Source organism: Papilio machaon, chromosome 20, assembly GCF_912999745.1.
Source record: "Papilio machaon chromosome 20, ilPapMach1.1, whole genome shotgun sequence".
Taxonomy (NCBI): Eukaryota; Metazoa; Arthropoda; class Insecta; order Lepidoptera; family Papilionidae; genus Papilio; species Papilio machaon.
Genome location: NC_060005.1, coordinates 6,791,279 through 6,809,209, shown reverse-complemented (window position 1 = coordinate 6,809,209; position 17,931 = coordinate 6,791,279). Strand labels below are relative to the sequence as shown.

Genomic DNA, 17,931 nt, shown 5'->3' with positions numbered 1-17,931 from the left:
GAAAATCCTTATATAATCTTCTGAGTGTAAGTTACTTTGAAGTGTGACCGTAAAGTTCAGGATGCCAGCGCTGTTGTCAAACTTAAATAAGATATGTTGATTTCATTACAGTACTAGCTGTCGCCTGCGACTCCGTCCGCACGAAATTTAAATAAACTTAGTAGCCTATATGTTATTTCAGACTATGTCTACATCTATGACGAATTTCAGCGAGATCCATGTACTTAGTCGTTCGAGAGATACATTCAAACAAACATCCCTCAATTTAAATATTCTCATTTATAATATTAGTAAGATTAATGACTCTTGTAAAGTTAAAAAGCATTGAGTTCACCTACAACTTGTATTAACTACGAAACAAACTAGAACTTTTATGTTATTGCCCACCATCATAACTAATACCTACAAAAGCTGTCAAATAATTCACTATCTAAAATAACTTAGTTAAGTAAAAAAGATGACAAATTGAATTAGAGTCTCGGCCTTCACTTGCCTTGAGTCAGAAAGATGACAGCACGTGTTATTGTCGGCAAAGACCGTGTGAACAGATTCGCTACGCCCCTTGCCATCATTAGGGGACTAATTTATGTCCAGTGGGTCAAAGAGGTTGTACAGATTATGTGTCACCGCAACATCTTGCGTCACTTGGTTAGGACATGCAAAGCTCTTGTGAAACTTGCAAACTTACAGTAGAGCTTATAAAAAAAGACACATGTTTTCTAATTAAATTGGTTTATTTATATCTTATCAATTTTATTTGATAAAGTAAATGGTTTTTATATTCCCATCTCATAGCTTAACTTATTAAAAATTTCGCTTAACTTCAAACATGCAGTTTTGTAAAATTCCCTATAGATTCGACATTCTTCTTGGCGAACAACGTACTTTGTTGCTGTTGATTAATATAACCTATAGCCAATAAATACTTCATAAAGCAAATATCTTCTACAATCTAACTCGTAATAACTTAACTCGTTAATATAACCAGTTAAGTTATTCAACCAATCTACATTTATTCTAAAGTCGCTTCAAAATTGAAACAGCATTACATTAAGGAAATATAAAATAATTTTAGCACGTAGACGACGCGACTTCGTCAATGCAACGGAATTAAAATTTCAATGACCTAATTTGAAACACTTGTTTAAACATACATACTTGATACTGCATTCAAACTTAGCCTACTAAGTAATAGTATAGTCAATTATTCAACCAAAGAAATGAAATAAAGAAACAAAATATAGTGAAAGAAAATTGATTAGATGACATAGGACTGTGTGAAAAAATCCTTGGTTTTTAGTTTAAAAAAAAATACGGATCTTTCGCCCAGAAATCTGAAGTATGAAAAGTACAACACGCAAAATATAAGATGAAAGTTTTGATGAGTTTTCTAAAGGTCCTTTCCCTTCCCTTCTTTGCCAGCCGTTTAAATTTATATGTTTTCTTTTTCAAGTAAAAATTAAATACACATTATAATGCCTTACATGCCTCAAGGTACACCTTGGGTCCCACAAGGCCTTGCTCCAATTCCCACATTACCCCGTGTTACACAGATCAGTTCCACTTGCTACCAAATTTACAGACGTGGAAACAGAGCGCGAGTGGAGTCACGGTATCTTAATTATCTCACTATCCGTAGAAAAAACATAGAACTTGTATTAAATTAAGTTTAACTAACAACTTTTTGTGGCCAGCGTGGGCAGGCCTCCCGCAAGATGGACCGATGATCAGGTCAAGGTTGCGGGAATATCCTGGATGCGGGTTGCGCAGGACCGATCATTGTGGCGATCTTTGAGGGAGGCCTATGCCCAGCAGTGGGCGTTACGAGACTGAATGGATGGATGAATGGAACAACTTTTTCTCATATAAACTTTAATAATTTAAGTATTTTTAAACGTGTTTTTCTACTTGCTGCCAAAGATCTTGTCACAATATACATCAAAATTGATGTTAATATACGCAACGCGGAATTTGCAATGTAATTCAAATCTAACACTTTGGGGCTAAGGAATTTTGGCACTAAACGACAAATAGATAACTTATTTTCATCACTAAGACAGGGAAGGAACAAGGAATTATATTGAATTCACCTCAAGCGGATCGTTTATGAACAAAAGAATTTACTCAATTATTTTGTACAGTTAAAGTTGTGTGCATCGTAGCTTGTATTCATTGAGGCTAATTGACAAGAGTCAATGTAATCTGATCTTATATCAGCTGATAACGTTCTCAATGATAACACACAACTCGTGGGATAATAAATAGCGTGTAATTAATTTATTCCAGAGAAATTATCGATTACTTTAGCGACTTTATTTAGATCACAACTACTTAAGTAATTTTAAAACGACAGAAGGTAACGATACTGATTAATACAAGAAAATAAATATAATATTTAAACTTAAATAATTCTTCATAATTATGTCCTCTATAGTTTAGGAGTTACAGTACCAGCTTTAAGTCATGGTTCAAATTGATGGATTATGGACAAAAAACAGCAGATGCATTTAAGATAATTAGATTTATTTTAAGAGAACAAAACATGAGCTAGCCACAGTTACAAAAGGAAAAGGAAGAGAGCGTAAGTGTTGCAAGTATTTAAAAAATATTGCATAGACATTAACACATAGTAAACTGACAGTTGTCATGTCACTAATCATAAATGTCAAACACTTAGAACATTTTACGAAAGACTATAGCCTGCGCCATGGGCGGAAAAAAAAATTAGAACATTTTATGGTTTCGCACGCACGTCTTCTGTAATTTTCCTTAAAAAAGCAATTATACCTTAACAAATAACTTTAAAAAACGCGAGTCAGTTTATAGTCATTACAAAAGTATTCACATGTGCATTACTTCAGGTATTAACACTAGCTAGTACATCAGATACGCCTACTGTCGGCAACGAACGACGTGCGTGCGATTGACCAAGATTACAACGAAACATTCTTAGAACGTGGTTTGATTAATGAAAACTGTAGTGAATTATATACTGTCTCATAGTGCTTTATATTTAGGACATTAAGAGGTGAAGGGAAATTAGCAAAATGTCGCGTTAAGATAGATAAATGGACGCACTACTTTAAAAAGTATAATCAAATTATGAAGAAACAATAACTATTGTTAAAATTAAAGAAAACAAATTTTTAAACTAAATCACTACCTACTGTATTTCATTCGAAGCTTGATTTATTATATCGTACGTTTTTAATTGCATGTTTAAAAGATTTTTGTTTTTGTCGTTGACACAGATTAATAAATACACAGAGATAGCAGTGAGCTTAGTTATTGTTGTTTCGTTTACTATAATTGTTATCTTTAATTTAAAATCGTGCTATGGTTTTAATTAAAAATTGAAATGTAGAACACCTGTGAGACTCGCGTTTTACAAACTGGACTTATAAATCAATACTTCAGCTATGATAAAAAGCCGTGGCATCAATTAAACTACTAGCACTCATAACTAGGGTTGTCTAGTTAGTATGAAGAGGAAGTAATACTGACCCTACGAAGTGACTGGGCGCGCGGTCGTCGAGCGTGCGTGCGCCACGCTGCCAGTGGCGCGCTCGGGCATCGGCACGCGGGGCTCGCGGCTCGCCCGCGGCGCACGCGCACAGCACGGCCAGCGCCGCCAGCGCCCACCGCGCGCGCCTAGCGCCTCCATCACCCTGCAGAAGACACATACACATAAGTACAACACAATCATATATGCTAAAATATGTTCATTATTTTACCATCTTTGATAGACTACACGTGCAATGCAAAGCAACCTAACATAAGCTTCAATGGACCAATGAAATAGATGGGGGTAAGTCCATTTTATGTAGCCTACGTTTAACAATGAACTTATTTTAGATAGAACTCCGAGGCGTTCTTGTAGCTTGATTGTTTTAATAAAACATTTGATATGAACTTAAATTGGCAACTCCTTAAACAGATTAGACATCGATTTTTATATCAATTAACCAAATTAGACATATGAATCATATCGATAACACTAACAAAGTATTCTATTCTCTGAATTAGAACAGTTAGGTCATAGAAAATGATAAAATTCTTCTTTTCGAACATATTCAAAATCGCTGCGGCATTGAACCCGCGCTAATAAACTATCAGTATTGTTTGGATCACCAGGTCAATGGTCATCGTGGAAGCCGACGTTAAAATGTTGCTCTTCTCAGTAATTAATAGAACAACACGCTTCTTTCTTATTTATGAAATAATCAGTTACTTATACATTTACAATTTACGAGTAATAGAGATAATAAGACGACCGGTTTTAATTTTACTATTCCCCGAAAATGTATTTCATTCAATTTTCGGAAAACATACACTCGCGTAGAAAACAACGAAACTTTCTGTTGGTAGAGCGACAATCCTTTGACAGAATTTAATTTTTTCCGCCGCTAACTTTCATCACTTCAATGTTTATTTAGTTCCTGAAAAATTTCCTATAAATTTAACCATTTCAGATAAAAATATAACATAAAAACACGAGAGGGTTGAAAACATCAAAGCCGACTGATCATGCGGACTGCGGGGTGAGTGGTGCGGCGTACGGGGAGGGGTCAAGGAATCTGTGCCGAAATGATAACGCAGTACGTCGACCCGCTCCCTCTGTACGCACGCGCTATCACATAAAGCTATATTTAGTTAAAAATTATATAAAAAATATAATAATAGTACAATTCAAGGTATCAACTCTACATTGAGCTATTTGAAAACGACGTTTTGTGGCAACCACTTAACTTAAAACACGTGTCTTTTGAAGAAAAAGAATTGTAGCTTGTTTTTCCTAGTTCCCTTTTCACGGTTCTCTAATATCTTCTCTCAACTTTATTCTAACTAACATATCTTTATTCTAGAATTTAATTTTACACTAACCCTGTATAATTTGAAGGTTTAAGCCCGAGCAAATAAAATTGAATTGTTATAACTACGGAAGTTTCAAATTTTTATGCTGACGACTGCCATTTAGAGTGTTATGAACCCTGTCAACGCATTCTATCTGTATTACTTAAGCATAATGCTGAAAGAAAAAACTTTCCAGATAAATCTCATTAAATCGTGATTTGTTATAACATGCACGTGGTCTGTATGATCTTAAACACACATATGTCTGCTGACCCCTTGTTCATTGTTTAGGATAAAATCTTGACAATCATATTTAATTTTATTATTTTACGACTGTTAGAAATATCTACGTAGACGGTTTAAACACAGCTGAAATAAATTTTTAACCAACCAATATGACTTTTAATTGCGCGCTTTTGATAAATAAAACGTACTAAAGAAAGAATGTAATCAGATTTTCAATTAAATATTGTATCAAATGTAAAGCAACAAGCGGTCGGTGGTCGGTGGTCAGTGAGTCACACGAGCGCAGTGAGCTCCGCCCACAGGTCTTCCTATTGCTGTGTCATACGCCTCTAGTTGATGCTCCTAATGTATTCTATATAAATAATAATATAACACGAGATGACACGGACTGGGTGAAACAGACGGATAAAGAAAGATAATATTTATAATGCAAAGTTATAAAGCTGTGACAAACAGACCTTATACAATATAGAAAATCAAATTAAGAAGCACTTTTTTCAAATTAAAATTGAACAAGTGGAACAAACGAGCATGTTCCTTTACCTATATCGGAATTTCCAGTCACACTTACTTACCTTAAACAAGTATAGTCTCAGTACAAAAGAACTATTTTGTTCAATTGATCAGAAAATCGTGCACCAAATAGCATTGAGAAAATCATTTATGTTATAAGTATTAAAACTGTCAGATTACAACTTAATAAAGTCGAAACATAAACTGAAAAAACTAAGTCGTTTACATGTTGCGACATTGCGTGACAGCTGTGCACTGGGAAGTGATCCTATCGCTGCTGTGTCTGACACAACAACGACAGGAGCCCCCTACCTCACTTATTACACTAACGAATAAGTAACCAACTTATGACTTTATCTCCAAATCAACTTGTAGCAACGAACTAGTTACGTAGCCCAGACAAAAATGTTTAGTTTTAAATACCATGTGTTCCTTTTATTTTAAACTAGCATTTGCCCGACTTCGTCTGCACAGAGTTAAAATAAGGGTGATAAGTATTTCATGTCTTACTCGAGACTATGTTCTATATCTGCGCCAAATTTCATTAATATGTGATGAACCGTTACTCTCTCTCGACTCTACTTTTACGAACCGTAAATCAACGTATCCTTCTGGATCAAAGATAGCCTAAGTGTTCTTCTAGATTATGCTTAACATCTACACCAAATTTCATTGAGATCCGTTGAACCGTTTTAGAGATACCTTCTAACAAACATCCATCCATCTAAACATTCGCATTTAAAATATTAATAAGTTGCCATAAATAAAAATTTTGTGAAACTATATAAATGAAGAATATCTTTTCATTTTAACATTTGGATTCATTATTACACCAAGGTACATAATCCAACTTTAAAAAGCCTTTACTCTCGCCTTTCCTATTTCCTATTAAAGCGTACCTACCGCAGTCAAATCGAATGCCCTCATTCAATCAATGCGTCTAAACAACGAACAATACAGATCCCTCCCTCGGTCGATATCTGACCGCTGGATACAATAATAAAAATAAAAAGCGACCTTCCGAAATGAATACACGTAATGAACTTTCCCCGGGCAATAGGAGCTGATACTCTACGAATCTCCGTAAAGTAAACAACCCGGGGCACTACAGGGATCCTGTTATCCTTACACTTGAGTTAAAAAATGTACGTGTCACCGTTTGTTTGTCGTCTTTGTCGTTTTATAATCGAACTTTGTAGTTTTATAAACTATCTGTAAATTATAAATTTCTCTACAACAGTCAAAGCAAGTTATTAATGCACTTTGATGTAAGAATGTAGATTGCATAGAATGGCATGGCACGGCACGACATGGCGCCGGGGTAACTTAACAAATATTCCGCTAATTATAGCGAACCCTCTACTACAGGATGTTCCTTTGAATCCACAAACAATGACAATGTTATTTGAAAACTCAAAGAAATAGTTTCCAATATCTTTAATATGTTTAATATGTGACTGGCACATTGTTGTGTACAAGGTCGTATCTTTATTAAACATTATTTTATATTTATTACACGTTATTGTGTTGTGTACAGACAAGCGAAAACATTCAAAAATGCCACAGGATTATTTATTTTCATCATTGCCAATAAACTGAGTATTGTACAGTAGAGTATTTGTACACACGCAACGTAAAGGAATTAATAAAGATTACCTGTATTCGAAATGACACAGTGACATGCCAAAACAATACAAGACACGTTTTATTGTAGATGTTATTGAGTTTGTTTTGAACATTAAAATTATTAAAGTTGACGAAGCAAACGATGAATGTTACGCGTGTTCTGCATACAGAGTTTACAACAAAATTTACCTCACTACAAAACCAAGAATAAAGGATTATTCCCAATCAAAGATAAGATTTTTAAAATATTTTAATTTCTAATGCCATACGATCCCTTGTGTAAGATAGTAGAGTCTCGTAATATCTTCTACATAGTTGCTATTATGACTATATGTTGCATAGCTTTCGTGTCACCAATCAAGTAACAATGTAAATGTGGGTGACATAAAAGTAGCTAGTACATAAATGTTAGAGGTGACATGAGTGCAGGATCCGAGGGGCGGTGACCAGTGTCAATCGCGATTACTGTTGGGCTCCGTGCGACACGTCAGGACCTACCGCACGCGCGCTTTTAATAAAGCTGAGTACATACTACACATCTAAACATAACTTTTACACTCGAGAATTGTATGCCTAATTTTTTTCCTACGAATGATTTGATTTTGTCTGTAAAAAACTGTATTCATTTTTCTATTAATCAATTAAAATAATATTTAGCAAGTTACTTAGAATTTCCCGGTGTTTAATTTAAATATATATTTTTAGTCGAGATTCGCCCTTACAATGTAGCGAGCGCTCTCAATTGAGCGGTTATTAAACGCATTCTTGTTCTCGCGCTGCTACACAATACTACACATGTAGCACCATAGACAACGCAAAAACACGTTGTAACCACAGACAATGATGTAATGTGCTGTATTTGGGTACAGTACACACCTAGCACCATAGACATAGACAATTATGTAATGTATCGTATTTAATCTGTGCTCGCATTATTTTTCAAATGTTTCATTTCTTTTTTATCTTAGTTCAAATTCATTAGAGGCAGCAGCATCCTATAAACATTTTATAACAGTGAGTGTTTTTTATCGCTTCAAGCTCTGATATATTATTGTTGGGATAATTTTTTTATTTGACTGTTCCATATATTTAGTTTACTCTTAAATACATTCGTAGTTAGTGTTTGTAATTTTACGTATTATTCAATCATATCTAAAGTAATAAATATGGGCTCATTTCGATTTCTTATTTTAAAACTATGTTCTGATTAGCTGGGTCGTTGCAATCAAGTAAGATGACGGCGCTCCCGCCGGGGGCGTTTTCCCTTGTATACCACACGTTATCTCGTTCATAGACAAAGGGGATCAAGACAACCACAATATATTGTACTTTTAAAACATTGGTAATGACAATAATTTTGAATATAAAACTTAAATATAAATTTACTTTTCTTCAGGTAACAAATATTTAAGTAGATATGAACGTTCAGATTTTAGGAAAAAAAATGGATAAGTGATTTTATCTCTTTTTAAAGGAATGGATAAATAAAAATCAAGGGATAGACCCACACGTAGACCGTATCCTTAATAATTTACGGGACTCTATTTCGTAATTAACATCACGTCCGCGGCCGCCCCTACATTTAATTAATATCCAGATCTTAGGCGAGTATTATTTATGATAATTTTGTAGATTAATTACGGGTCTCGAATTGATTAGATGGAACGGTATCCTATCTCCTTTACAAATGAACCTACTGGTACATTCCGCTCCCCGCGCTCTCCCCGCGTTCTTACCTCGTGCTCGTGCGTCAGACGTGCCGTAATGGGCTACAGATTAAACACGGGATATTGGTATTGGAATTATATCATTTTATCTTGAAACAATATTAAAATTGATCGATATCGTTTAATTACAGTGTAAAGTGAGATGTGGGCGTCGGACTATCTGCGGCCCCCTAATCGAATTGTATCAATAAGATTGGATAACTTTTTTAATCTTTAACTTAACTTTTTGTAGTGATTGTACGTTACAATAGTTACTTATTTCTACTATATTGACAAATTTTAGTATTATTCAAGTTAAATTTTAATGTATAACAAAGTTTTTTTGTTTACATGAATGTACTTAAATTGCATCTGTATATAATGAAATCTTTTCCACCCAGTAGTATTTTAAAAGAATTAAACTCTCAAGTCAGAATTACGAATGGCATTGACCGCGCGGGGCCGTTCACAGCGCGGCTCATAACAGACGGCCGGGCGCCGCTGCACTGCCGGTGTGCCGGTTGAATCCCTGATTGATGGACAGATCACGATGTTCTCTACATTACAATCAAAACATCATTATATATTTAATATTCTATTAAGTATCCGTGCTTGGTCAATGAACTAGATGTAGTGATGCATTAAAAAATCTGGTAAACAACAATCTTTAATTCCTAACTTATTTAACTTAACGTATGTATAAATAGATAAGATTTTACGTGTATTATACTAAAAATAGCTAGAGTAATATTTAAAATACCTTGTGGTATGTAAATTAGAGTACGACCTCATTAAAAAAAGGGTCTATAATGTGTATAATCAATCATGATGAGTGATAGGTTCGCTATCAGTGCGCGGGGCGGCCGCGGCGTGTGCTGCGCGTCGTACGCGGGCAAACAGCGCGAGCGACGACCCCGATTGCGCTATTATTGGGTTAGGAAACTATGACATGAATGTTAATTAGGACGCACACCTAAAAGTGTTTACTCTTCACGTATGTACATATATTTATTCACCAGTTAACAACAGATTAAAAATCTCGCGCGAAATTTTCTGATAGCAGTAAATGAGTCGACTAAAGTTTTTACAATGAGGTAAAACTACTTTTTCATCTTTATAAATATTGAAAAAAGACTAGAAGAAGAGAGAAGAAAGGAAAGAAGAATAATTGGCTCACGGCTCCATACGATTTACTATAACTATGTTAGCCGACGAGCCGCGTGAAAATTGACAGATGACAGCATAAAACCTGACGCTGGCACCATCTACTTAGAGCTTTCAGTCTTTCTCTCTTATGATAGTCTTTAAGACGTTGTTTTTGAATAGATTCACATATTAAGATAATCCGATAGCACCCATTAATGTTATGTATGCATAAAAACAAATATCTAGTGTCGGAGGCCAATATGCTTAGAGTCGCTGAGCTAAAGGATTAAGTAATAAAGACAATATATTAACTGTTTTATCCAGACTAAAGATAATATTTCATTTAACCAATGAATCTAGTAATAATACGTTTACCAAATGCATTTTGTCATCTATATCTCGAATTGCGTTAAGATATCGCGTGTGCATTGATTTATCAGAGAAGCGGTAAGAATGTAGTGACACCGGGGTTATCTCACGGACGTAATTTGGGTGGTCAAAGTTGCCGGCTATCTGCAGCTGCCTCTCTCGGGCCATTTGTATAATTAATAAGATTGCAGGATGTGTGCCAAGGCCACGCTCCACTCCCGAATGTTTGCCTAGGTAAGTTACATAATTTTCTTTATAACAATAAACTTTTAGTTAAAAGTCCGTTTGTTAAGTTTTTCATAAGCACAACACTATAAAGACTACTAGTAACCGGTTCAAAAAGAAGGACCCACTTTTAATTATAACACAACGAGTAGAGAAAAATGACTACAAAAAATTCAGTTAAAACACTTGATTAAAACTACATATTTATAGAATTATAAAAACTCAAATCCTACCTTGTCCCGCATTGTTGTACTTGTTCCTTCAAAATAATTCTCAAATATAAAACTCGTTACAATATTAACACACATAGACCACGACAGAAGAGCAATTCAAGGCGACACACAACTCAATACTACGTGAATTAATGAACTATTCGGCTGCCTTTCAAATAATACGTGGGTATTAGGCACAAAGAAGACATTAGTCCGATTTAATTTGTAGGGATTCCGGCAGTCGCCTCCGCGGCCCCTCCACCCTAAATAAATGTTCACCTAGTTCTTTGTTTTAATATTAGACGCAACACAATTACGCGTACTGATTTTTACATAAAACACATGATAAACAAAAGAATTATTACGAGCGAAGATAAAAGGATAAAAAAAAATTGCAAGCGTTATGTTATAAACAAATTCTTAATGAGAAGTCTATGCATTTCTATATGTCTGTTGTGAAACAGACACTATTCTAATCGTTTGCCGATGAAAGGAAATTTTTTTCTATCTTATTTTAACTGCCAGTTAATAGCAGTACTTATAATATTAAATAACTGTTTAGTATTGAAATTAATAATTACAATTTCCTGATAAAATAGAGGACCAACTAGACCCATATTGTAGAACTATGTCAGTAGCCAATAACATTATAAAGATTTGTGATCCTATAAAATAAGTAAAAATATTATTTGCACAAGACAGCAGTAAGCTTCAACGGTGACCGCAGACACCGCGCAAGTGATCATAAGTCGTGCTAAGTCGACCGCAACATCCAATTTGAATGGGAAAGTATCACATAACACGAAACCTGCTCATATGTATTTGACAAATATGATAACTGACACCAATATAATCTAACCTATAATCGCTAACAATATTAACATAAATTGTGCTAGACAGAGAAAGCCAGCTAAATTGGCTTCCCACAAATCTTCATTAATTCGTAACAGAAACAAGAAATCCGCAAAATGTAAAACAATTGATACGAACAATGCTGATATTTGAAAAAGATTCAAGTTAAATAAACACTTCGATCCCTAAGTAAAGAAGTTACATCTCTTAAAAAATATAACTGACTACTAAGAACTATTTTCATCGTAACGCTTCATTATGGACAGTCATATTACATCTGATATAAGGAGAAAGGATCAGAAGCTATACTGTAGCCAACTCGACTAGAACAAATGCAATAAATGGAAAGATATCAAATATCAAGACAAGAAGCAACAAACAGGCATTGATAATGCACGCGGAAGTGCAGCGAATGTACAGAACATTGTAGTCAGTATACTAGCCATCAAAGAGCAAGTACACACCATCATAGAGTAAGCTTAGGCCATGAAAGAGCCACACAAATGCTTGTATCTTCTGCACCGCCGCGAGTGATGTACAGATTTGTTTAACTCTTTGTTTTATAGAAAGCTTTAGTTAGGTTACCGCTAGTCTATATCGATGCGAGTATCTTTAGAAAGCTTTCAATTTGCATACTCTCCATCCAGATATCGAATTTTAATCATGATTAATTGTATAAAATTTATTACATTAAATGTATTTCTCCTTATTTGTTTCAATTCAATGTATAATAAACATATTTCCGTACATAACAAGAGGCAAGCGACCTGCCAATAGGTTCCTATATACTCCAGATAAAATGCATCTATATAGTAAAAGGCTTTTTTTATTTGTATTTGTTAGTCAATCATTTCATATATTTCTTCATTGAGCATGGCTTCAGTAGAGTTTAATGTATACATACTCGTATAGTAAAAAGCGTAAATAATTTATCATTGTATTTAAATTTTAACTTTTGTACATTTTAATGAATCTTGCGTATAACTTAAATTAAATAATTTAAAGTTATTCTAAGCACATGATTTAAGTCATTGGTTGGTATTTTATATAATTCAATATTTAGGGTTATATTTAATTCTTATAACAGACTCAAAACATTTTAAATGATAATTATCCTGTCAAATTATTATCAGTACCAATCTCGGAGGAATATAAATGACAAAGTGTGTAAACTAACCCTTTAATTGGTATCAAATAGAAGAAGTGTTTTACATATAAATTGGAACAAATTCTCTTGGCTTCATGAACCTACTTAGATATTGAATATTAAGGCAGAATTCCTAAACAGTAAAATAAGCAAGCTACAATTGGCCTCCTCCTTGTTCTCCAAGTTCCTTGTAACTTTGCGAGCTCATAATCTTAAAGAATATTAATTTTCAAACCCGTCTCGCGAGGCCGAGGCAAGCAATAGCTGCGTTAGCCTGGAATCTACAGCGGTCTATTCACTCATTAATTACAATAAACCTGACAGTTAGATATGAACAAGAAATGCTAAAGCGATGTGTACTAAATACAGACTAAAGCCGCTAAAAGGCAATCCTCGAGCTCAATTCGCATATTATGAACGTAAAAAACCTCGAGGAGTGACATGTGTGATTACTGATTATTACAATTGCTTCTGACCACAGCCCAACGAAAAACATTTTCTATACTTCTAGCTCAGCTACTGATCTTTTCATTTTATAAATTAACAGTGGAGCGTTGACCAGATAAACAAATGCTAAATAATTTAGACTTGTAGTCAATTAGATTTGTGACTTAATAGGGTACGTAGTGAAAAGAGATATCCTTTATAATATGGTAACTTAGCTATAAAACTACGGTATATATTCAACTAAATTCAAGAAAACCGTCCGCCATAACCGAAATATAAGATTTGTTTATTGCTATTGATACTCAAAGGGTTCGGATTTAGGATGTCAATTTCCCCCACTAAATATTCCAAATATAATTTGGCATATAAGGGAAGATAAATAACAATCTATCATCAGGTCAGTAAGCTTTTTGTTAAGTGGTTGTAGTCGTTACCAGAGTAGAAGTTGGTCACAATTTGCGTTACGTGATCTAGAACATGCACAAGATGCGGTCAGCTTGTAACGGTAAACGGAGATATAATTTAAATATTACTATTTATTGAGTATCTTGTTTATTTTTTTATTTTCATTGAATTACCGAAATCAGAAATCATTTAACTATCGAACAGATGGTAAATTGAACCTAACCTTAAATGGTTTCAAACACAATCCAATTTCAAACCATTTTCATTGGTTATATACTGTATTTTTAATATACGTTTTTAATTATTTTGGCTCTTAAACAAACAGCAATCGAAAAATATGTCCATTTGTTTGAAAAGGGTTTGGTGTAATCATCGTACAAGTTTCATATAAATTAATTAAAACAATTTTCTCTCTCATTAGCCATCAAATTATCGATCAATCTCAAAGATCGAATACTGATTTCAGCTATTACTAAAGAGATAGTCAGCATCTTATAGTTACAGATTCAGTGGACAGACAGGAACTAAGTACGATGGTTATGCAAATGGATCTATTGAGAGCAAAGGTGCCCTACCCCGTTACCCCCTGCCCCTCACCCACCGAAGCAATCCTGATAAAAGATGTAGTGCGGGGGATAGGAACATGTTTTTGCTGTGAAATTACTCCCCGCACTAGACGCAATCATCTCCAATGGAAAATGGAATCGCAAACCTATTTACGTATCATAATTACTGTTGGTATCCGCAACAGCTTTTATGCAGATTGTGGTTTTTTTAAACTTCTGTATAGTTGATATATGGTTAAAATTTGATAAATCCTTATCATAACTGTGTTAAACAAAAGTAAGATGTTAAGGTTATAAGCTTAATTATTATTTTTGGATATTTATCATTCAAAATAAATACATAAATAGGTAAGAGAACTTTACGTTTCTCTACACTATACTTATTAGATATAATTTTTTCTTTGTTTAAATTTCAATGTTATGCCAAAATTGTAAATTCCATCATGTATAAAATTACTAGATCCAGTGTGTGTAGAACATTACCTGAGGCTACAGATTCCAAAGCTAATCTCATAGCAATAAAGCAGTTAAACAGTGATAACGAGCGCGTCATCTCTCGGCTTAGTTTCGCTTACAAATGTATTTCATACAGAAAAATTATCCATATAACGACAAACCGTCATAGTATGAGGAAGTATATGTAATTCGAAAATTGGAATACATTGTTAAATAGTGTTGATAGAACCCAAGACTAGTTTAAAAGACCGGGGCATGAACCACTGTGCAACCGACGCTCACTCGTGGTAACACCGTGACCTATATCCAGTTGTCCATTACCCTGTGATGTGATTATTGCCACCATCCACTAAATCATAATACAAGACAACAATAGCTCCAACTAATGCTCCGAGGACATATTTCATAGCTTATAAAACGTGGAACACAATAGAAAATTTACCTGCGCCTAAATGCTTTTTTGAACAACATAAATGTCTTTATTTGTATGGTAACAATTTAGAAAATAAATTATTATTATTATTGTTACTAATATTTAAACAAAATATTATAAAATTTTAATATTTGACAATTTTTCAAAATTATTTTGATTGTGCCAAGCGTGTATATAAGTGAATAGACAACATATTTCAGCCATAATTATACTTTTTGTGTTTGATTATTTTTAAATTGAAATTTATCGTTTAAACTTTTCTTCAAACAACAATAACATAACCAACACTCGTAACCCAGAGGGGTAGATAGAGACTGCGGACATTCATTTGACGACTGACACACCTCTTACGCTTTTACTTTAATTTTTTTATCATTATATTTTTTTAATTCAAAGATATATGTGAAGTCAACCAACCCGCAAGAGGCCAGGGTGGTTGACTATAGCCTAGTCTATTGCCTAGTAACTTAGGGTAGGCTCTGAGCCTCTTAGTGGGTACGTATAGTAAGCTGATAATAATAATTTCTTTAAAAAAATTATGAAAAAGTGGTAAATTCGATAAAAAGTTGCGGCTGAAACTTCAATGTAGAGTTCATATTATTTTTAGAGAAACAATCTTATCTTGAGTAAATTTAAAAATAATCATATCAATTTAGAGGTCAAATAATTCACATAATCATTACGTTCGTTGACGATAGTAGAAGAATCGAACGAGTTAGATGGTTACGAGAGTGATGGCAAAAGAACATATCAGTCTGTCGATCAAGTTTACCATTGTTAATTTTTAATCTGTTTTATATGTATGTTAAATGTATGGATTCCCACACAATTGAATCGAGCGACGGACGTGATACGGCAGCGATTGCGCAAATCAACGAGCCTTCTGCTGTTCCTATTTTGATAAGAGAGCGACATCGACCAGCAGTATATAACCCTGGCCCTATTTACAGAGGATGTGGACATCATTTGTGACTGAATATCGCCGATATCAGAGCGACAATTATAAATACATAAGCCGCCGGTTCAACAAACATTCGCTCGTTGAATGATCAGTTTTGCATGACCGTCGACCGCATCACTTGATGTTACGTTCATTTTCTAAGTTGTAATAACATGAAACATCTGAAGCTTTTGTTATCTATTGATTCCTAAAGTTCATGATGATGTTAGGAGTTAAAGATTAGTAAAACATTTTTAACCGTTTCTAAAGCTCTAAGTTAAGAAAACATATATAAGCAAACATGTTACACTTGTCTTTTTCAATCTTTCAGATACTGTACGAAAAATATCACAAATTTAACTTAAAACAGCTAAATTGATACATTTCACGTAGAATATTAGGTTTTACAATGTAACCGATTGCAGAAAATTCGGAAAAAATTTAAGTACGGAACCAAATAATTTTCATAAATTAAAATAAATTATTTTAAATATACATTACGTAATACAATACCTATTACTAGCTCTACGAGACAATGGGCGGCGAGCACCCGGAGATCCGGCGGATAACTTAATTATAATAATAAAAAAAAACCAATCACTAATTACCATGCCACTGGTTTCGTAGATGGGTCACCGTCACTGTGGATATCTTGGTAGTCCTTTTCGAAATTTGTCGTCGCGATAGTCGATTCGTTGGTTCGCGGTGTGCGCGGAAAACGTGTGCTCGGGTCGGCGGCACACGACCGACTGGCGGTTGGGCGCGTTAAAATTGCGAGCTTTATCAATGAGTGGCGCAGTGGCGGCGCGCGCGCACATCGCACTACTGTAGAGCCTGCAGCTTCCGCTACGTTGTTTAGCGCTGCTCTTTACCTAATGTTTGTTTATCATCATCATTACTGAACATAGTCGTCTTCTCTCATGCATGACCTGCCCTGCACCAGCATAATATTAGGGTATTTGACCTGCCATAAAATTTTATTTTAATGTTTGTTTATGCTATTGATCAATTTTCTTGTATCGTCTACATAAAGACAGCAGAATATTCAACAAAACCTCGTGAGCCCTAAGAAAAGGAGCTTGTAATAATGTAGCGTCACTATATTGACGGTTAAGAGCGCGGCTTACAGATCTAGCGGTCTTGGATTCGAATACCGTCCCACAATTACTGGCATAAAACATTTGCTTCGACCCTTTCCGAATAAGCTTCGAGCTTATTAGAAACAATCAATATACTAATATTTTAAGTAGATAGAAATTAAGAGCATATTATTTGTATTTTGAATGAGTATTGATACAGCTACGTCGTAGCTTCAATTATATTTAGGTCCTTCGCATATCTTCCAAACCCGGCTATTTTAACGCTAAGGGACTTACACAATACAACGTCATCGAGTTTCATATTTAGCGCACTTTGCCAACATTTCTGTCTTTCATTTCGACTATGACGTCGAAAGAAAAGTCGCTGCAATTTTCAAGAAGACGGAGCAAATCTATACAGTTGATATGTAGTCGCTATTCCTGTACTAACTAAATAGACGATACGCGTCGACTATTCAACGTTGTGTCTACGGATCGCACGTAGGGTTGCCAGGTCGCCAAACCTACTAACCGGACAGACCAGCCAGTTTGGCCGGACATTTGGGTAGAAAGGTTTACCCTATATAATTTAGGATTTTGTCTCAGTATTAATAGGTACACTCTCGTTTGGGAAATGTAAAAAGCCTAACAAAAGCCGGCAAACCGTTTATTTTGGCCGGACACGCAATCAAAAAGCCTACGTATGTCC

The 17,931-nt window shown here is 34.7% G+C and overlaps 1 protein-coding gene across 1 annotated transcript in view; it reads right to left on the bottom strand.

Moving 5' to 3' along the window:
• LOC106711390 (fibrillin-2-like) overlaps positions 1–16,953 on the bottom strand; it is a 34,773-nt gene extending 17,820 nt beyond the window's left edge. Inside the window, exons 1-2 of the mRNA XM_045682909.1 lie at positions 16,752–16,953; positions 3,505–3,668 (exon numbers count right to left, since the gene is read on the bottom strand). Coding sequence (XP_045538865.1) covers positions 3,505–3,668; positions 16,752–16,754 — 167 coding nt within the window. The 5' untranslated portion in view covers positions 16,755–16,953. The remainder of the gene's footprint in view (positions 1–3,504; positions 3,669–16,751) is intronic.
• Positions 16,954–17,931: the final 978 nt, after the last annotated feature.